General features: G+C 64.3%; 2 protein-coding genes across 3 annotated transcripts; both read right to left on the reverse strand.

Moving 5' to 3' along the window:
* Nucleotides 1–7722: 7722 nt before the first annotated feature.
* LOC146768081 (uncharacterized) lies at nt 7723–11876 on the reverse strand. Of its 2 annotated transcripts, none has more exons than XM_085572874.1 (4): nt 11838–11876; nt 11513–11648; nt 10524–10619; nt 7723–10391 (listed from the first exon to the last, which is right to left on the reverse strand). In XM_085572874.1, exons 1-4 carry the CDS (start codon nt 11844–11846, stop codon nt 8683–8685), a joined length of 1950 nt encoding a protein of 649 aa, XP_085429000.1. In that variant the 5' UTR covers nt 11847–11876; the 3' UTR covers nt 7723–8682. The 2 variants fall into 2 exon arrangements, with proteins under 2 accessions (XP_085429000.1, XP_085429001.1); XM_085572875.1 differs by having other exon boundaries at nt 11726–11855.
* A 1507-nt stretch (nt 11877–13383) lies between these two features.
* LOC116183190 (uncharacterized) lies at nt 13384–19553 on the reverse strand. The gene is made up of 4 exons (XM_085572866.1): nt 19419–19553; nt 18598–18706; nt 18229–18342; nt 13384–17700 (listed from the first exon to the last, which is right to left on the reverse strand). Exons 1-4 carry the CDS (start codon nt 19440–19442, stop codon nt 14543–14545), a joined length of 3405 nt encoding a protein of 1134 aa, XP_085428992.1. The 5' UTR covers nt 19443–19553; the 3' UTR covers nt 13384–14542.
* Between the last annotated feature and the right edge of the window lie 1572 nt (nt 19554–21125).

Raw genomic sequence — 21125 nt, forward strand, 5'->3', positions numbered from 1 at the left:
TAAATGCACATGCTAAACACGATTAAAATTAAAATACATGTTAAATACGCATACTAAACACAGTTAAATATAGGTATTAAATTACTCATTAAATACATGTATTAAACACAGTTAAATATTCAAATACACGTTAAATGTATGGACTGAACACAGGTAAATGTTAAAATGCACGTTAAATACATGTATTAAACATGGTTAAATATTAAAATACACATTAAATGCACAGACTAAGCATGGTTAAATATAGGTATTAAAATATATGTTAAAAGAGCGGATTAAACACAGTTAAATATAGGTATTAAAATACACGTTAAATGCACACATTAAACATGGTTAAATATTAAAATACACATTAAAATACATGTATTAAACAAAGTTACATATTCAAATACACGTTAAAAGTACAGACTAAACACAGTTAAATATTAAAATACATGTTAAATGCATGTACTAAACACAGTTAAATATAGGTATTAAATTACTCATTAAATACATGTATTAAACACAGTTAAATATTCAAATACACGTTAAATACACGTATTAAACACGGTTTAATGTTTAAATACATGTTAAATGCACGTACCAAACGCAGCTAAATATTAAAATACATGTTAAATGCATGGACTAAACAGGGTTAAATATAAGTATTAAATTACTCATTAAATACATGTATTAAACACAGTTAAATATTCAAATACGCGTTAAATGTATGGACTGAACACAGTTAAATGTTAAAATACACGTTAAAACATGTATTAAACATGGTTAAATATTAAAACACACATTAAATGCATGGACTAAACACAGTTAAATATAGGCATTAAAATACTCATTAAATACATGTATTAAACACAGTTAAATATTCAAATACACATTAAATACATGTATTAAACATGGTTAAATATTAAATACACGTTACATGCAGAGACTAAATGGTTAAATATTCAAATACACATTAAATACATGTATTCACCACGGTTAAATATTAAAATACATGTTAAATACATGTATTAACCACAGTTAAATATTAAAATACACATTAAATACGTGTATTAAACATGTTTAAATATTAAAATACGCGTGAAATGCACGTACTAGACACGGTTAAACACAGGAGGTGTGAGGGCTTGGGGTGTGAGGAATTTGGGGAGCTGTGAGGAATTTGGGGGGGTGAGGGTTTGGGGTGTGAGGGGTTGGGGTATGAGGGTTTGGGGGTGTGAGGAATTTGGGGAGCTGTGATGAATTTGGGGAGCTGTGAGGGTTTGGGGGTGTGAGGAATTTGGGGGTGTGAGGGTTTGGGGGTGTGAGGGGTTGGGGTATTGGGGCTCAGGGGTGTGAGGGTTTGGGGTGTGAGGAATTTGGGGGTGTGAGGGTTTGGGGTATGAGGGGTTGGGGGTGTGAGGGGTTGGGGTATGAGGGTTTGGGGGTGTGAGGAATTTGGGGAGCTGTGATGAATTTGGGGAGCTGTGAGGGTTTGGGGTGTGAGGGTTTGGGGGTGTGAGGGTTTGGGGTGTGAGGGGTTGGGGGGGTGAGGGTTTGGGGTGTGAGGGTTTGGGGGTGTGAGGGTTTGGGGTGTGAGGAATTTGGGGGTGTGAGGGGTTGGGGTGTGAGGGGTTGGGGTATCGGGGCTCAGGGCTGTGGGTTTTTGGGGCTCTCAGGGGTCCAGGCAGCTGAGCCGCTCCCCAGCTCTGCCTGGGGGATGCGGGTGCAATTTGTACATTTTGATGCGCAAAAGTTCTCACAGAAAACACAGAGCACAAACCTTTTCCTGCCAGACCTGAGAAAACCTTTTCCTCTAAGAGGTGCTGGTTTCACGTCAGGCCTGCGCTCCGCCACAGATCTCGGCTGAGGTTTAATTTTGGCACAAAACAAAAGCTGTGCCTTGACTCTTGTTGAGCTTATAAATACAATTAATTCCTTTTCAAAGCTAGCTGATGCTTTTCCCGCCCTGTTTTTCATGTCTGCGGGTAACTGCCCCATTCCATCCCATCCCATCCCATCCCATCCCATCCCATCCCATCCCATCCCATCCCATCCCATCCCATCCCATCCATCCCATTCCATCCCATCCCATCCCATCCCATCCCATCCCATCCCATCCCATCCCATCCCATCCCATCCCATCCCATCCCATCCCATCCCATCCCATCCCATCCCATCCCATCCCATCCCATCCCATCCCATCCCATCTCTTTTTTGCAGGGAGCTGCACCCACGGCTCAGGAACGCCAGCGCTGTAATTCCCTGGGAAACTCAGGATTTTCATTTCCCTGGGACACTGGCAGGAAACCCAGCGGTGCCCCGGACGTGCTCAGCGCGACTGCGAGTGTTCCCAAAAACGGTTACGGGGCTCGAGGGCTGCTGAGAGGCTTTTCTGATTTCCTCCACCCCCCTTTGGTGTTTTCTTCTGCTAAAATCCTTCCCTTCACTCGCTAATGCTTTTCTAAAAGCTCCCCAAATCATCACAAATTTCACTCCCTCTGGGCAGGCCTGGGAAGGTTAACACAGGATCGCACGATCCCACATCGTCACACCAACTCCCAGCTTGGTTGGACTTTCGGATTCTTCACTGGTTGAAACAAAAGTATGAACCCATAAGATGAAAGTTTTTCTGTCGTTATTCTCTCTTTTTCAATAGAAAGGCAAAATAAAATCAGAAAAAAAGCAAATTAACAGCACATAAACCAGTTCTGTTTACATAACTCTGTAAATATTTGGTCTCCCGACAAGTTGCTCTGGATGAAAACAGGAACAAATCACCAAAGCCAATAAAGTGATAACACAAGCGATGATGGGGGCGGATCAAAGCGCCAGCGGCTTCTGTTCCTGTGAAAGGAGAAGTGAAAGTTCCACCTGCCCCAGAGGGACCATGACAAAAGGAAAAACAAACAGAAAAAGGGCAGAATCCACCACGGGCTCCGCTTCCGCTTCTGTTTCCCAGCGGTTCCTGACGTTTCAGCTCCGTCACTCGTTAACGTCCCGGTTCCCTGCCCACGCCAGGCCCCGTCCCTGGGGCTGTGCCAGGCCACTGGAATTTGGGGTTGTGCTGCCCAATGGAATTCGGGGCTGAGCTGCCCACTGGAATTTGGGGGTGTTCCAGCCACTGGAATTTGGGGTTGTGCTGCCCAATGGAATTTAGGGCTGTGCCAGGCCACTGGAATTTGGGGCTGAGCTGCCCAATGGAATTTAGGGCTGTGCCAGGCCACTGGAATTTGGGGCTGAGCTGCCCACTGGAATTTGGGGTTGTGCTGCCCAATGGAATTTGGGGTAGTGCTGCCCACTGGAATTCGGGGCTGAGCTGCCCACTGGAATTTGGGGATGTGCTGCCCACTGGAATTTGGGGTTGTGCTGCCCACTGGAATTTGGGGATGTGCTGCCCACTGGAATTTGGGGGTGTTCCAGCCACTGGAATTTGGGGTTGTGCTGCCCAATGGAATTCGGGGTTGTGCCAGCCACTGGAATTTGGGGCTGAGCTGCCCACTGGAATTTAGGGCTGTGCCAGGCCACTGGAATTTGGGTTTGTGCTGCCCACTGGAATTTGGGGCTGTGCTGCCCACTGGAATTTGGGGCTGATCTGCCCACTGGAATTTGGGGCTGAGCTGCCCACTGGAATTTGGGGGTTGTTCTGCCCACTGGAATTTGGGGTAATGCTGCCCACTGGAATTTGGGGGTTCTGCCCACTGGAATTTGGGGCTGAGCTGCCCACTGGAATTTGGGGGTTGTTCTGCCCACTGGAATTTGGGGGTTGTTCTGCCCACTGGAATTTGGGGTTGTGCTGCCCAATGGAATTTGGGGTTGTGCCAGGGCATCGCAGCTGTCGGGGCAGGGCTCCCTTTCCCAGCAGCCTCTCCAGCTGCTCCGTCAGCTCACGGATTCCCTGGAATTACCGGGGCCTTTCCAACCTGCTGGGCTTCACTTTTCTGCCCTTGGTGGGATTTTGGCCGATTTCTCCTTTGTGCCTCGCAGGGGCCTGGGGGAACCTGGCCGGGCTCAAGGAGGGGTTCCCAAAGCCTGGCACTGTCCTGCTGCAGCGGGGCACGCTGGCACTGCAGCGCCCTGCTCCTGGCACCCCGTGCCCGTGGGAGCCCAGGGCTTCCCTCTGGCTGCCCTGGGACCCTGGCAGGGGTCAGGAACCCCCTGGACAGAGCCCCCAGAGACACTGGCTGTGATCTCTGCCCATGGAAAAGAGTTTTCTATATACAGGATGAATTACAGGCTCTGAGTGTTTGATATAAGTAATAATTAAGTGTGGCACGGGTGCAAAAGTAAAATTTTAGGATTCTAGATGAGGGGTCCAAAGGGGACAAGCTGGAGGAAATTGGGTGTGCCTTGTCCTTTTTCTCCTTCTTCACGCCCTCCATGTCTCACTGTGGTGTTGGCATTTTTCTGTTGGTCCAGGCTGGGGACACACTGTCCAACGTAGGTGACAGATATTGGCACGTTCTTGTAAATGCAGCCCAGGGAGTTTCTGGTATTTAATGTTTGTCACATCCCACTGAGGGCAGAGCCCCACACGCTGCCCTGCAGGACAGAGCTGGGCAGGGCAGCAGAACATGTGAGAGATCAACAGAATAAACAACCTGGAAACCAGCACAGACCAATTATGGCTTCTGCTTTGGCAGGGGGCTGACAGACAGAGACTTTTACAATCCCGGGATCATCAATGCCTCAGATTCGGACACGTGCCCTGCTCCTGGCTCCCATCCAGCTGTGCCCAGCTGTGGCACAGAGCAGCTTTGGTGCTCCCGGCCCCAAACCCCGCAGGCCCCACGGCCTCGTGCTGCACTGGCGCCGTCCGAGCGCCGCAAGGTTCGGGATTCTCGGCTCCAGAGCAAAGCCTGTCCTGCTCCCTGGGGCCCGAGGGTCACCGGAGCAGCTCCAGCGTAACGCAGGGGACCCGGTGGGAAGGAGTGAGGATGTCAGAAGGATGAATGATTTCTGTATTATAACTGTGCTAAAATACATTAATATACTATATAAAAGGAGGATAATAAAACTACAAACTACTTTCTCTGACTCTAACACAGCTCGTGACCCTCTCTGGAGAGTCCAGCCCCAGGTGGGTTGGATTGGCCACCAGGCTCAAACAATCCTCACCAGAATCCAACCAAGCAATCACCCCAGGTAAACAATTCTCCCAACACATTCCACATGGGAAAACAAGGAGCAGAAATAGAAATTGTTTTCTCTTTCTTTTCTCTCTGTGCACCTCTAAGAACAATCCTGAGAGGGATTCCAAACCCATTCCTGGATAGGAACATTCCAGAATGGGCCATTCCAAACCCATTCCTGGCAGGGAACATTCCAGAATGTGCCATTCCAAACCCATTCCCAGCTGGGAACATTCCAGAATGTGCCATTCCAAACAGGAACATTCCAGAATGGGCCATTCCAAACCCATTCCTGGATAGGAACATTCCAGAATGGGCCATTCCAAACCCATTCCTGGCTGGGAACATTCCAGAATGGGCCATTCCAAACAGGAACATTCCAGAATGTGCCATTCCAAACCCATTCCTGGTCAGGAACATTCCAGAATGTGCCATTCCAAGCCCATTCCCAAATAGGAACATTCCAGAATGTGCCATTCCAAACCCATTCCTGGATATGAACATTCCAGAATGTGCCATTCCAAGCCCATTCCCAAATAGGAACATTCCAGAATGTGCCATTCCAAGCCCATTCCCAAATAGGAACATTCCAGAATGTGCCATTCCAAGCCCATTCCTGGATATGAACATTCCAGAATGTGCCATTCCAAACCCATTCCCAGCCAGGAACATTCTAGAATGGGCCATTCCAAACCCATTCTGGGACAGGAACATTCCAGAATGGGCCATTCCAAACCCATTCTGGGACAGGAACATTCCAGAATGGGCCATTCCAAACAGGAACATTCCAGAATGGGCCATTCCAAACCCATTCCTGGCTGGGAACATTCCAGAATGGGCCATTCCAAACCCATTCCTGGCTGGGAACATTCCAGAATGGGCCATTCCAAACCCATTCCAGGACAGGAACATTCCAGAATGTGCCATTCCAAACAGGAACATTCCAGAATGGGCCATTCCAAACCCATTCCTGGCTGGGAACATTCCAGAATGTGCCATTCCAAACCCATTCCTGGATAGGAACATTCCAGAATGGGCCATTCCAAACCCATTCCTGGCTGGGAACATTCCAGAATGGGCCATTCCAAACCCATTCCTGGCTGGGAACATTCCAGAATGGGCCATTCCAAACCCATTCCAGGACAGGAACATTCCAGAATGTGCCATTCCAAACAGGAACATTCCAGAATGTGCCATTCCAAACCCATTCCTGGCTGGGAACATTCCAGAATGTGCCATTCCAAACCCATTCCCACCAGGAGCTCCCCTCACCCTTCGGGACCCCCCGGGAATCTTTTGCCGCCCCTCCCCGGTCCAGGGAAGGGCGTGCTGCTCCTCCCGGGGCTCCTGCTCCCGTTTCCTGCGGTCCGGGGGTCGCAGCTTCTCCCCAAAGCCCCCGAGGTGCCGCGATCCCTCGGCCCCGCTGAACTCCGGGAGTGGGTCCCACCCCGGTGCTAAGAGTGATGCCAGAAAGGGGTAAAACTCAAACTGCTGAGCGCCAGGGGAGCAGATTCCCTGCTTCCTAGCGCTGCCCTGGCGCTCAGGAGTTTCATTTCCGTGATTTTCCGTATCCTGGCCGGCGTTTCCCTAGAGCTGGGCATCCCCTGGGCAGGCTGCCGTGGGCAGCGGCACGGGGTGAGCCTGGGCATCCAGGGAGCGGGGCAAAGAGGAAATGCCCTCCGGGCCCCGCAGAGCCCGGCCAGCCTCCCGCCCCCTCCGGGGCTCAGCTCCAGCAATGGAATTCCCGGATTTTTTGGCACTGAGGAGATTCAGCCCCACAAACTCCCGTCCTTGAGGCACCTCCGCGCCCTCCCGGCCCCGCTCTAATTTCGGGAATTTAATTGGGAAAATGTCTCCCGGCCTCGTGATCTTATCTGAAAGGGAAAAAAAAGAACAGAAAAAAAACCCGAAGGGAAACTGGGGAATTGTCCCGGTGATTCGAGGCCCCAGCACAAAGGACCGGGCCCAGCGCCTCCCCCCGTGTCCCGTCCTCCCGACCCGATTGCGGCTCCTCCGCCTGCGCTCCCGGGTGGAACTGGGACATCCCAAAAAAGCCACCGGGGCCGCGGCGCTGTCGCAGCCGGGGGTGGCAGGAGGTGACACCGCCGGGGAGCGCCGGGCTGGCAGTGCTGGCAGCAGCCCCGGTGGCACCGAGGGGCATCGGGCAGCGTTTTGGGGCTGTTCGGGGAATCTTCCTGCCGGGAAGAGCTGTCCAGCCCCGGCGGTTTAAGAGCCGCGTGGATGTGGCACCCGGGGACGCTGCCAGCGGTGGCCGCGGGGACGGGGCACCGGGGCCACCGGGGCTTCTCCCATCTCCCAGTCCCGGTGCCGCGGTGCCCCAGATTCCGCCGCGCGTCCCGCCCCCGCTCCAGCTCTGCGGGCAGATGGAGCGCGTGGGGAGCGTGTCCCCGTTCCCCCGGGAGCGCCACCATCTGTCCCCTGCTCGGTGCCATCCGCCGGGGACATTCCCGGTGCTCCCGGTGCTCCCTGCACGGACTGGGCCATACTGGGAGCAGCCGTGGGGCTGCGGGCGCCCCCGGGCGTGCGGACCTTCCCCCGCCCCCGCGGTGGGTCCCCCCCGTCCACAGCTTCTACTCGTTTCTACTTGAACTCGGATTTTTGGCGGTTATTTATTTGGGGGAGGGGGACACTGGCGGGACGTGGTGGCTCCTGCTGTCACAAGAGCCCGGTCATGGTTCGGCCACGACAAAGAGCCCAGAGGAGTCTCCTTCCTCCCTTCCTCCCTCCCTTCCTCTTCCTCCCTTCCTGCCCTTCCTCCTAAAATAAATACAATTTAAAGGGAATAAATAGAATAGAAATGAATAGAATTAAATGGAATAGGAAGGACAGAATGGAGAAGGAGAACCGGAGTAAGCACAATAACAGAATAACAACTGGAATAACTTAAATAGAATAAAATAAACCAGAAAGAATAATAAATGACATAGAAAGAATTTAAAATAAATAGACTTAAAGAAACTTCTGGCTTTAAATACAAAGAGGGGGCAGGGCACTGCCACAGAGGTGGAACTGGCAGGGACTGGAAATGCCCGGGAGGGACATTCCAGGATCCAAAGGCACTTCAGTGTCTGAAGAGAACGCGGAGAAACGTCCCAGAGGGACTTTTCAAGGTCCGGAGATTCTTCGAGGTCCCGGGGCACACGGAGCAGCATCCCCGGGGGATTTTCTCAGGTGCAAAGGTAACCTGGAGAACCATCCCAGAGGGATTTCCCAGGGTCTGCGAGAACTGGGAAGCGCTGCAGGACATGCCAAGGCGCAGAGGGACACGGAGAAGTGTCCAGGAGAGACCTGAGGTGCGAAAGGCACACGGGGACCCGGCCCAGAGGGACTCCCGAGCTCCAGGGGGACACGGGGAACATCGCAGATCCTTTAAGATCCAGAGGGAACGCAGAGACACATCCCGGAGGGATTTCCCGAGTCTAAAGGGACACGGAGAAGTCCCTGCGTTCCAGGAGCCTCCGGGGGCTCGTGGCTCCGGGGTGCCCCGGGGTGGCCGCGGCCCCGGCGAGGTCACATCCCCCGGAGCACCGGGACGGCCCCGGTCCCGCGGCTACTGCTGGTCACCGGCCGGGAGGTCCCTGTCCCTGAGGAGGTCCCCGTCCCCACAGGGCTCCCTGTCCCTGTCCCTGTCCCTGTCCCTGTCCCTGAGGAGGTCCCCGTCCCCACAGGGCTCCCTGTCCCTGTCCCTGTCCCTGTCCCTGTCCCTGAGCGGGTCCCCGTCCCCACAGGGCTCCCTGTCCCTGTCCCTGTCCCTGTCCCTGAGGAGGTCCCCGTCCCCACAGGGCTCCCTATCCCTGTCCCCATTGCTATCCCCGTCCCCATCCCTACCCCTATGTGTATCCCCATCCCTGTCCCCCCAGGGGTCCCTATCCATGTCCCAGTCCCTGAGTGAGTCCCTGTCCCCGCAGGGGTCCCTGTCCCCATCCCCAACCCTACCCCTATGTGTATCCCCATCCCTGTCCCCCCAGGGGTCTCTATCCATGTCCCTGTCCCTGAGCAGGTCCCTGTCCCCGCAAAGGTCCCTATTGCTGTCCTTGTCCCCAGGCGGGTCCCTGTCCCTGCGGGGGTCCCTGTCCCTGTGCCTGTCCGTGTCCCCACGGGGGTCCCTGTCCCTGTCCCTGTCCCCGTCCCCGCTGAGGTTCCTGTCCGTGTCCCCTAGGGGGTCCCTGTCCCTGTCCCCGTCCCTGCGGGGGTCCCTGTCCCCACGGGGGTCCCTGTCCCCGCTGAGGTCCCTGTCCGTGTCCCCGCGGGGGTCCCTGTCCCTGTCGCTGTCGCTGTCCCTGTCCCCGCTGAGGTCCCTATCTCTGTCCGTGTCCCCGCGGGGGTCCCTGTCGCTGTCCCCACGGGGGTCCCTGTCCCTGTCCCTGTCCCTGTCCCTGTCCCTGTCCCTGTCCCCGCTGAGGTCCCTGTCCCTGTCCCTGTCCCTGTCCCTGTCCCCGCTGAGGTCCCTGTCCCGGTCCGTGTCCCCACGGGGGTCCCTGTCGCTGTCCCCACGGGGGTCCCTGTCCTTGTCGCTGTCCCCACGGGGGTCCCTGTCCCTGTCCCCACGGGGGTCCCTGTCCCTGTCGCTGTCCCCACGGGGGTCCCTGTCCCTCGCGGGGCCCTGGCCGCGGGGCCGGCAGTGCCGGCACGTCCTGCGGTGGGCGCTGAGCTTGGCCAGCGAGGCGAAGGCGCGGCCGCAGCGGGCGCAGGGGAAGGGCCGCTGGCCCGAGTGCGCCCGGCGGTGCAGCGAGAGGTGCCCGCGGTGCGGGAACACGCGGCCGCACTCGGGGCACGCGTGGGCGCGCTGGGCGGCGCGGTGCCCCCGCAGGTGCAGCTCCAGGCTCTCCCTCCAGCCGAAGCTGCGCCCGCAGCGCCCGCACTCGAAGGGCCGCTCCTCGCCCGGCCGCCGGCGGCCCGGGGGCCGCGCCCGGTGCTGGTGGCGGTGCCGCAGCAGGTCCCCGCGCAGGCAGAAGCTGCGGCCGCACTCGGCGCAGCCGTGCCGGGCCCGGTTCCCCCGCCGCAGCTTCTTGTGCGCCAGGAGGCTGCGGCGGTGCCGGAAGGCTCTGCCGCAGGCGCCGCACGGGTACGGCCGGCCCGGCTGCGCCCCGGCCCCGCCGCTGCCGCCGGGCGCGAGCCCCGGCGCCGCCGGCACCCGCCGGGGCCCGGCCCGGGCGCGGCCCCCGCGCTCGGGGTCACGGCGGCCGGAGCGGGGGACGCCGGGCCCCGACTCCCAGCGTCCCTCGGCGTCATCCTTGCCGTCGGAACCGCTCGAGGCACCTGCTGGGAGCGGAGCGTCACCGCGGGGGCGTCCAACCCGGCCCGGGGGGTGGCACGCGGGGGCCCCGGCCAGGGCCGGCCCCTCGTCCCACAGCGAGCCCCCAGCCCCACAGGGTGTCCCCGGGCACTCACGGGTGTCGGTGGTGTCGGTGTCCCCGCTGTGCCCCCCGGCGCAGGGAACCCTCCCGTGCGACTCCTCCTTCATGTGGGTGAACCTGGAGTTGGGCTCTGTGCGGGAGGGAGGGTCCTCAGTGCCCCCCGCAACGCCCGGGAGGGTCACGGTCGCCGGGAATCGCCACCAGGCCGGGGTGCCCGGTGCCGGGGTGCCCGGTGCCGGTATTCCTCGCGGCCGGGACACGCCGGAGCCCCGCTCTGGCAGAGATGGGGCTGAGCCCTGCGGGGCCATCGGGCTGCAGAGCCCCGGCTCAGCCTCCGCACCCACAGCTCGGCCTCGGAGCCCCCGCCATGTACCCCGAGCCCTGGCTGACCTCTGAACCCCGGCCGAGCCCTCAGACCCCCAGCCAACCCCCCAAACCCCGGCTCAGCCTCTGAACCGTGCCCGTCAGCCGTATCCCCAGCCCTGGGCACCCCCTGCCCCGGGCACCCCCATCCCTGGGTACCCCCACCCCCGTGACACCCCCATCTCCGTGGCCCCCCCAGGCCTGGGCACCGCCAGCCCTTGGTACCCCCAGGCCTGGGCACCCCCAATCCGTGGCACCTCCAGCCCCGTGACACCCCCAGTCCCATGGCACCCCCATCTTCGTGGCCCCCCCAGCCCGTGGCACCCCCATCCCCGTGGCACCCCCATCCCTGGGTACCCCCAGCCCGTGGCACCCCCAGCCCTGGGCACCCCCAGCCCGTGACACCCCCTGCCCTTGACACCCCCAGTCCCATGGCCCCCCCATCCCTGGTCACCCCCAGCCCGTGGCCCCCCCAGCCCGTGGCACCCCCAGCCCTGGGCACCCCCTGCCCTCGGCACCCCCAGCCCGTGACACCCCCTGCCCTTGACACCCCCAGTCCCATGGCACCCCCTGCCCTTGACACCCCCAGTCCCATGGCCCCCCCATCCCTGGGCACCCCCAGCCCGTGGCTCCCCCAGCCCCACGCCCCCGGCCCCTCACCCAGGCTGGCCACCAGGCCGTAGTTGTCGGCCATGACCTCTCGGTGCAGCGCCCGCTGCCAGGGCGCCAGCTGCGCCCACTCCTCGGGGGAGAAGGACACGGCCACCTCCTCGAATGTCACCTCGGGGGGCAGCCCCTGGCAGGGACAGGGGGCTCAGGGGGGCCGGCGGCAGCGCCCCGAGCCGGGCACGCCCGAGCCCCGCCGCTCCTCACCGGTGCGGCGGGACAGCCCCGCCAGCCCCCGCCCCTCCGCAGGGACCCCCGGCGCCCCCCGCCCCGGGCAGCCGCCGCCGCCCGCCGAGCCCCGGGCACGGCCCGGGCTCACCCGCTGCATGGCCGGGCGGGGCCGATGGCGGCGGCGGAAGGGGCTGGGCCGGGCCGGCGGCACCGGCGGGGGAGAGCACCGGAACCGGGGCTGGGGGCGCCGGGGGCCCCCGGCGAGGCGGGGCTCTGCCGGTGCGGCGGCGGCTGCACCGGTGAGCCGGGATCGGCCCATTCCCCGTGCCCGGTGAGCCCAGGACCCGGTCCCTTCCCCGTGCCCGGTGAGCCGGGATCCGCCCCTTCCCCGTGCCCGGTGGGTGCCGGGATCGGCCCATTCCCCGTGCCCGGTGTGCCCGGGATCGGCCCATTCCCCGTGCCCGGTGAGCCCGGGATCGGCCCATTCCCCGTGCCCTGTGAGCCCAGGACCCGGTCCCTTCCCCGTGCCCGGTGAGCCGGGATCGGCCCATTTCCCGTGCCCGGTGGGTGCCGGGATCGGCCCCTTCCCCGTGCCCGGTGAGCCGGGATCCGGCCCCTCTCCCGTGCCCGGTGAGCCGGGATCGGCCCATTCCCCGTGCCCGGTGGGTGCCGGGATCGGCCCCTTCCCCGTGCCCGGTGAGCCCAGGACCCGGCCCCATTCCCCGTGCCCGGTGAGCCCAGGACCCGGTCCCTTCCCCGTGCCCGGTGAGCCGGGATCGGCCCATTCCCCGTGCCCGGTGAGCCCAGGACCCGGTCCCTTCCCCGTGCCCGGTGAGCCCGGGACCCGGTCCCTTCCCCGTGCCCGGTGAGCCGGGATCGGCCCATTCCCCGTGCCCGGTGAGCCCAGGACCCGGTCCCTTCCCCGTGCCCGGTGAGCCCGGGACCCGGTCCCTTCCCCGTGCCCGGTGAGCCGGGATCGGCCCCTTCCCCGTGCCCGGTGAGCCGGGATCGGCCCCTTCCCCGTGCCCGGTGAGCCGGGATCGGCCCATTCCCCGTGCCCGGTGAGCCGGGATCGGCCCCGCTCGCCCAAGCAGCGTCACCCACCCCCCAATCGGGGCTCCTCGGGGGCACGGCCCTGTCCGTCTGTCCCCCCAAATCCCGAGGAGCCGGCCGGTGGCCCCGGCTCTGGGAGCCCCGCGGTGCCGGCTCCCCCAGAGGAGCCCGGCCCGAGGGTCCCACGCCGCGTGTCAGCCCCGGGGACACCGGGGCTCCGCGGGTCCTGCCCTGCCGCCCCCGTGCCCAAACCTGACAGAACCCACCCGGTGTCCCCAGCCGGGGCAGGGGAGCACGGCCACACGCCTGGCCGGGGGCGCCGGGTGTCCGTGTCCCAGTCGGTGCCCCCGGTGCGAGACCCCCCCCGTCTGTCCCCAGGGAGCACCGGGGCGTTGGTGCCACCCCCGTGGATGTGACAGTGACCCCGGGGCTGGCCCGGTGGCCGCCCTGACCCCGAGCTCTCACCGGGTGTCCGGGTGAGGTCTGGCGGTCACGGAGCACCCTGGAAGGCCCTGGCGCTGTCCTGGTGGCCCCTGGCCATGGACTAGGGGGCAGAGCCTTTCCCGGGGCTCAGGCCACGACTGAGGCTGCAGAGACCCCCGTGTCCCCCCCAGGCCCAGACAGAGCACCTGGAGCCCAGAGCCATCAGAAGCTTTTATTTTAAATAACCTCAAAAAATAGAATTGCAGAGAGCAGAGCTGGGGGAGGGGGACTGGGGAGGGACCCCCTGCCCAGCCGGGGCTCGGGGGTGGCTGTCCCGGTGTCGGTCCCGTCAGAGGATCCGATTCCCTCTGGGATGCAGGAATGGCAGCTCCCAGCGGCGTCTGTGGCCGAAGTTCCTCCCTAGGCCGTGGATCCCCGGCTCTGTCACACTGAGGGGACAGGGAGAGGCCACACAACCCCAGCAAACAGCCCCGTGCCGCTGGAGCCTCCCACAGCCCCACCAGCACCACTCCAGCTCCGGCTCCAGCGGCCCCCCCAGCGTCTCCCATCCCAAATCCGCAATATTGAGTTCCAAAGCGCGCAGTTACCCAGAGCAAGCAGAAGCACGAGCTGCCCCCCATCCCCCCGGCACCGGAGGCGTCTCCGGGGCCCCGCTGCAAGCAGAGCTGAGCCCTTCCAGGCCCTTTTCCTGGCCGTCTTCCCAGCGCGCTCCCAACTCCTCCACGTGGAGCGGCCCCGGGGACCGCGGAGCTCAGCCCGCAGCAGGGCGGGCCCAGCGCTCCCACCCCAGCCGTGTCCTCGGGGAACGCCATCCAGCCCGCAGCAGGCCGGAAGGTTCTGGAAGCAGAGCGAGCCCTTGAGGGCCCCTCTTGTCCCAAGTCTGGCTCCAGTGGATGCAGCTCCACTGTGCCCAGCTCTTCCTGGTGTGTGTGGCTGGAGCCCGCACGCAGATCCGGGTCCAGCACTGTCGCCTCCAGCCCTTTGCCATCTTCCCAAGGCAGAAGTGTGCCATGTCCCAGCCCGGCTGTGCACAGAAGTCCCAGGGCTGAATGCAGCTGGCGGTGCCACCTTGGCACCGAGCCCTCGGCTCCGTCCCTTTCACTGTGTCCTTTGGCCCTGTCCCCTGGGCTCTGTCCTTTGGCTCTGTCCTTTGGCTCTGTCCCCTGGGCTCTGTCCCCTGGGCTCCATCTCCTCCAGGCTCACCGTGGGCGAGCGCAGGAGCCGAGGGCCGGTCCTTGCTGGGGGTGTCCCGGTGGGGGCTCCGGTGTGGGGGTCCCGGGCAGCCGGGGCAGGGCGGGGGTCCTGGTGCGGGGGTCTCGGCGCGGGGGTCACGGGCAGCGGGGCGGGTCCCGGGGCTCACAGGCAGCCGGGACACGGGGCCGGTTTCTCCTCGCCGCACTCGCGCTCGGGCGCTCCCGGCGCTCGCTTCTCCTCGAAGGCCCGGGCGCAGCCGCCGGCCTTGGCCCAGAGCTGCCCGCGGGGAGGCTCGGGAGGGCGGGGGGCCAGGCAGGCGGCGCAGCAGCACGGCGGGGGCAGCCCCGGCGCCCGGGGGCTCGGGGCCCCGCCGGGGCACTTACAGGGGGGCACCGGGGCGGCGCCGGGGCCGGGGGGCGGCTCGTCCTGCATCAGCTGCAGCAGGATGTCGGCGGCGCCCGAGGGGCTGTCGGGGCGCGCCGGGGGCGCCCCGCGGGAGCAGGGCGGCAGCAGCAGCGCGGGGGGCTCGGGGCCCTTGGCCAGCGGGTCCCCGGCGGCGCAGGGGGCGGCCAGGCCGGCGCCGTGGGTGCGGCGGTGCCGCAGCAGGTGAGCCTTCTGGCTGAAGCCCTTGCCGCAGTCGGCGCAGCGGAACGGCCGCTCCCCGGTGTGCGTCCGCAGGTGCACGGCCAGGTTCACCTTCTGCCGGAAGCGCTTCCCGCACTCGGCGCACGCGTGGGGCCGCTCGGCGCAGCCGTGGGGACACTCGGCGCACGCGTGGGGACACTCGGCACACGTGTGGGGCTGCTCGGCGCAGCCGTGGGGCCGCTCGCAGCCGTGGGGCCGCTCGCACGGGTGAGGGTGCTCGGCACAGGCGTGAGGATGCTCGGCGCAGCCGTGGGGACACTCGGCGCAGGCGTGGGGCTGCTCACACGCGTGGGGCCGCTTGGTGCAGGCGTGGGGCTGCTCGCAGGGGTGGGGACATTCAGCGCAGGGGTGCGGCCGCTCGGCACAAGGCAGAGGCCGCTCGGCACAGGGCAGAGCCCGCTCGGTGCAGGGCAGAGCCCGCTCAGTGCAGGGCAGAGCCCGCTCGGTGCAGGGCAGAGCCCGCTCAGCACAGGGCAGAGCCCGCTCGGCGCAGGGCAGAGCCCGCTCGGCGCAGGGCAGAGCCCGCTCGGCGCAGGGCAGCGGCCGATCGGCGCAGGGCAGAGGCCGCTCGGTGCAGGGCTGTGGCTGCCCACAGGCGTGGGGTCGCTCACAGGCGTGGGGATGCTCCACACAGGCGTGAGGATGCTCCGTGCAGGCGTGAGGATGCTCCGTGCAGGCGCGGCGCTGCTCGGCGCAGGTGTGGAGCCGCTCGGCGCAGCCGTGGGGCCGCTCGGCGCAGCCGTGGGGACACTTGGCGCAGGCGTGCAGCTGCTCGGCGCAGGCGTGCGGCCGCTCGCCGCCGCCGTGGCCCGGCCGGAGCCCCCCGTGCTCCGCACAGGCCTCCCCGCAGAGCGCGCAGGGGAAGGGGCTCCCGGCGGGGTCCAGGGCGCCGGGGGCCGCGCCGGGGGTCCCGGTGTGCACCCGCTGGTGCACCCGCAGGGACAGTTTGCTCTTGAAGCGCTTGGGGCACTCGAGGCAGGTGAAGGGCTGGCGGCCCAGGTGCGTCTTCTGGTGCGCCAGCAGGTTGGGCTTCTGCGCGAAGCGCTTCCCGCACTGGGCGCAGGCGAAGGGGCGCTCGCCCGTGTGCACCCGGTAGTGCGTCACCAGGTTGCCCTTCTGGTTGAAGCGGCGGCCGCAGACGCCGCAGGTGAAGGGCCGCTCACCTGTGTGGATGCGCTGGTGGGTGGCCAGGTTGGTTTTGAGGCTGAAGCGCTTGCCGCAGGTGTCGCAGCGGAAGGGGCCGCGCCCGCCGGCGCCGTGCCCGTGCCGCGGCGGCCGCTCGCACTGCGCCAGGCCCCGCCCGCACTCGGGGCACGGCCAGGGCCGGCCCTCGCCCGCCCGCGCCGGGGGGGACCCGGGGGGCTGCTCGGCGCCCGGCTCCGCGGGGGGAGCGCCGGGGCACGGCTTGTGCCCCGCGTGGCTCTTCTGGTGGGCGACGAGGGCGAGCCAGAGCCCGAAGCTGTTCCCGCACTGGTTGCAGATGAAGGGCTTTTCCGGGGAGAGCACGGCTTCCGCCGGCCCCGGCTGCGCCCCCAGGGGCCCCAGCACGGGCGGGCCGGGGGCAAAGGGCGCGGCGGGCGCCTCGGGGGGCCGCAGCAGGGGCACCTTGGGGCAGAAGCCGTCGCCGCAGTGGGCGCAGGGGAAGGGGGGCTCACCCGGGGCCGGGGGGGGGAAGCCCTTCTCGGGGCACGGGAACAGCTCGGCGCCCTCGGGGAGCTTCGGGGCGGGCGGGAGCGGGGCAAACGGGGCGGGGTCCTGCGGGGCGGGCGCGGGGGGCAGCAGGGCGGGCGCGGCCCCGAAGGGCGCGGCGGGGGCCGGGCCGCGCGCGGGGCAGCGGCGCTGGCGGGGGATGTGCGTCTTCTGGTGGGCCTTGAGGGACACCTTGTCCTTGAAGCACTTGTGGCACTGGGCGCAGGGGAAGGGGCGCAGGTCGGTGTGGGTGCTCTGGTGCGTGACCAGGTTGGTTTTCTGGGTGAAGCGCTTGCCGCACTGGGCGCAGGCGAAGGGCCGCTCACCTGTGTGCACCCGGTAGTGCGTCACCAGGTTGGTTTTCTGGTTGAAGCTGCGGCCGCACAGGAAGCAGGAGAAGGGCCGCTCGCCTGTGTGGATGCGCCGGTGCGTGATGAGGTTGGGCTTCTGCCGGAAGCTCTTCCCGCACTCGGGGCACACGAAGGGCGCGTCCTCGGGGCAGCCCCGCGCCGGCGCCCGCGCCCGCGCCTTGCCCTCCTCGGGGTGGGCGCCGTGGATGCGCTGGTGCGCCAGCAGGTTGGCCTTCTGCGAGAAGCTCTTGCCGCACTGGGCGCAGGGGAAGGGCCGCTCGCCCGTGTGCACGCGCCGGTGCGTCAGCAGGTTGGGCCGCTGGCTGAAGCTCTTGCCGCAGTCCCCGCAGCGGAACGGCTTCTCCCCGGTGTGGATGCGCTCGTGCGTCACCAGGCTCTGCTTCTGCCGGAAGCCCTTCCCGCACTGGCCGCAGCGGAAGGGGCCGGGGACGCCCCCCTGGGCCCCCCAGCAGCCGGCACGGGGGGCAGGGGGGTCCCGGGGGGGCTCGGGGCCGCGCTGCCCGCCGGGGAACCAGCGGCCGGAGCTGCCGCCCGCGGCCGGAAACAGCTCCAGGGAGCCGGCGCCAATCCCGGGCTTCTCCTCGGGTTCCACCTTGCTCACCCGCCCGGGCTCCACTGCACCGGAGAGATGCCGGTGTTATCCCGGCTCCCGGAGCACCCCAGGCTGTCCCGAGTGGGGAGGACCCGGGCCCAGCCGCCCCTTTCCTCATGGGCCCCTCGCTCCTGAACCACGGGGACCTGGGACACCCCAAAGGGCCTCAGGTCCCCAAGCCTGTCCTGGCGCGTGACACTCCAAACCCTCCAGTTTGCGACACCCAGGTCCAAAATGGTCCAAACTGGCTCAGAATGGCAAAAACTAGTCTAAAATGGCCAAAAGTGGCTCTCAAAAGTAGCCCGCAATAGCCACAAACTGGCTCAGAATTGCCATAAGCTGGTCATAAATGGCTGCGAGCTGGCACAGGAGGGCCCCAAAATGGCTGAAAACTGTCCCAAAATGGCTGAAAAAGGCCTTTAAACCGGTCCTAAGTGGCTCAGAACAGTCCCCAACTGGCTTCAAAAAGTTCTAAACTGGCTCAGGATGCTCCAGAAGGATCCCAGCCCATGTTCCCCCCGAGCCCCCCAGTCCCACGGATCCGGGCTCACCAGCGCAGGGGCTGCCCAGGGCCTTGGACTCCTCCGGGCCCGTCCGCGCGGCTCCGAACGGCTCCTCCGGCGGCTTCATCCCGAACAAACCCCCCGGCTTAAAGAAGCGGTACCCTGGGGGGACACGGGCACCGCCGTCGGCACCACCGGAGCGCCGGGACTGCTCCCGGGAGAGCCGGGCTTGCCCCTCGAGAACCTGGCTCCAGGTGAGCCGGGACGAGGTGAGCCCCTCCTGGGCTCCGGCTTCTCCCCGCAGCCTCTCCCATCCCCGGGAATCCCCAGAACGCTTTCATCGTCCCAGTTCAAAGTCCCCACAAAAATGCACCGGGCTCTGTGCGGAGGATTCCAGCCCAGGGCGTCCCCCCTCACCTGTGCAGGGATCCGAGGGGATCTCGGCGCCGACGGCATCCAGCTGGGACCCGGCCCGCGGCGCCGGGCTCAGCCGGGAGTACGGCAGCAGATCCAGGGCGTGGGCGGGCTGGGGAGGGGGCAGCGGCTCAGAGGCGTTTTGGGGCCATTTGGGTCATTTTGGGAGGTCTGAGGACCTTTCCCTGGGTTTGGCCACAGGCCAAGGACAGGGATCATGCCCCTATTCCTCCATCCCAAATAGGAGATTCCTTGCTCCAGGATGGAACCCACTTCCCTGCTCCCCAAACCAGACCCCTGCTCCCCCAAATCACATCCCCACCCCCCCAAAACCAAATCTCTGCTTCCCCAGCAGATCCCTGCTCCCCAAACAAGATCCTTGTTCCCCCAAAACAGATGCCCCACCCTGCTCCTGCAGACCGGACCCCTGACCCCCAAACCGGGTCCCTGCCCCCCCCATGCCCACTGCCCACCCCCCAAACCAGCTCCTTGCCCGGCCAGGACCCGCACGAGGGAGGAACCTTTCCCGAAGAGCCAGTCCCGCTTTTCCGGGGACGCTGAACCCCCCAAGTCCCCCGTGCCCTCCCGCGTCCCTCCCGTGTCCCCAAACCCCGGGAGCCCGGCGGCGGCAGAACCGGGGGGTGCGGCCCCCCCGCGCCGCGGGACTTCCCGGTGCGCGGATTTCCCGGAAAAACTCTTGGGGGGCTCCAGGGGCCGAGGAGAAAACCATCGGAACCGGCCGCGGGGATCCCCCCGGGATCCCCCCACGCCCCGGGGCTGGCGGAGCGGGGCAGCCCCGGAGCTCCCCCGGGATCCCCGCGTACCTGGGGCGCTCCCCCCGCCGACATCGCCGCCCCGGGCCGCTCCCGGCCGCTCCGGGCTCCCCGGGCGCTCCTTCCCCGCCGCTCCCCGGCTCTTCCCGGCCGCTGCCCGGCCTCGGCCTGGTCTCCTTCCGCCTCCGAGTCCCTCAAATGGCCGCGGCGGGTCCTGGGAGAGCGGGAGAGCCGCGATGTGAGCGGGAGGGGACCGGGCCGGGAGGGCAGCGGGACCGGGCCGGGAGCGGCTCCGGCGGCCTCGGACCCCCGTCCTCCCCCGCCTCCCCCCGGAATTTGGGGTGCGGAAGGCGCCGAGCGGGGCCGGATCCGGCTGGGAACGGCGAGAGCTGGGGAGCGCTGGGAGTTGTAGTTCGGGAGGGGCTGGGATGGGATGGGATGGGATGGGATGGGATGGGATGGGATGGGATGGGATGGGATGGGATGGGATGGGATGGGATGGGATGGGATGGGATGGGATGGGATGGGATGGGATGGGATGGGATGGGATGGGATGGGATGGGATGGGATGGGATGGGATGGGATGGGATGGGATGGGATGGGGATGGAGATGGATGGGATGGGATGGGATGGGATGGGGCTGTAGATGGGATGGGATGGGATGGGATGGGATGGGATGGGATGGGATGGGATGGGATGGGATGGGATGGGATGGGATGGGATGGGATGGGATGGGATGGGATGGGATGGGATGGGATGGGATGGGGCTGTAGATGGGATGGGGTGGATGGGATGGGATGGGATGGGATGGGATGGGATGGGATGGGATGGGATGGGATGGGGCTGTAGATGGGATGGGGTGGATTCGATGGGATGGATTTGATGGGATGGATTCCATGGGAGCGAGCGGGAGCAGGAAATCGCCCCGGCACGGCATCAGCCCGTCCAGCCGGGAACAGCCCCGGGAGTTGGGAACAGCCCCGGCAGTTGGGAAAAGACCCAGAATTTGGGAATAGCCCCGCTAGCCGGGAATAGCCTGGGAATTCGGGAATAGCCCCACGAGCTGGGAATAGCCCCGGAATTTGGGAATAGCCCCAGAATTTGGGAATAGCCCCGGTACAGCAGCACCTGGAGAACCGGGAATAGACCCGGGAGTTGGGAACAGCCCCAGGAGCTGGGAATAGCCCCGGGAGCCGGGAATAACCCCAGGATTTGGGAATAGTCCCGGTACAGGAGCGCCTGGAAAACCGGGCATAACCCCGGGAGCCGAAAACAGCCCCAGGAGCTGGGAATAGCCCCGGGAGCCGGGAATAGCCCCAGGATTTGGGAATAGCCCCGGTACAACAGCACCTGGAGAACCGGGAATAGCCCCGGGAGCCAGGAACAGTCCTGGAGTTTGGAATAGCCCCGGGAGCCGGGAACAGCCCCGGCACAGCCCCGCCTTGGAGGTCAGGAATAGCCCTGGGGCTCGGGAGGAGCCCTGGCGTGGAATCACCTCATCAGCCGGGAACGGCCCCGGGAGCCGGGAACAGCCCCGGGGCCACCGGGCCGGGCTCCCCCGGCGCTCGGGGATCCCGGCGCTCGGGAGCCCGGCTGTCCCCGGTGCCGGCCGTGCCCCGGGGGGTTCGCGGTGAGCCCCGTGCGCCCCAGCACCGGCTCCTGCGGAAGCCCCGGACCCGCCGCCGCCACGGGGGTTCCCCCCGGAGACTCCGACAGTTCCTGAGACCCCCGGTCCCCCCGGTCCCCCGGTCCCCCGGC

The sequence above is a fragment of the Lonchura striata genome, chromosome 2, assembly GCF_050655825.1.
Source record: "Lonchura striata isolate lonStrDom1 chromosome 2, ASM5065582v1, whole genome shotgun sequence".
Lineage (NCBI taxonomy): Eukaryota > Metazoa > Chordata > Aves > Passeriformes > Estrildidae > Lonchura > Lonchura striata.

Bases quoted from the DNA above. Each gene is read 5' to 3' on its own strand.
- LOC146768081 (XM_085572874.1), bottom strand. The intron at 10,620-11,512 runs GTGAGGGGCCGG...CCTCCCGCACAG, and splicing joins CGGCCTGGTGGCCAGCCTGG to AGCCCAACTCCAGGTTCACC. The intron at 10,392-10,523 runs GTGAGTGCCCGG...CGCTCCCAGCAG, and splicing joins CACCGACACCACCGACACCC to GTGCCTCGAGCGGTTCCGAC.
- LOC116183190 (XM_085572866.1), bottom strand. From the start codon at position 19,442: ATGTCGGCGGGGGGAGCGCCCCAG. The intron at 18,707-19,418 runs GTACGCGGGGAT...CCCCCTCCCCAG, and splicing joins CGGCGGGGGGAGCGCCCCAG to CCCGCCCACGCCCTGGATCT. The intron at 18,343-18,597 runs GTGAGGGGGGAC...GTGTCCCCCCAG, and splicing joins CCCCTCGGATCCCTGCACAG to GGTACCGCTTCTTTAAGCCG.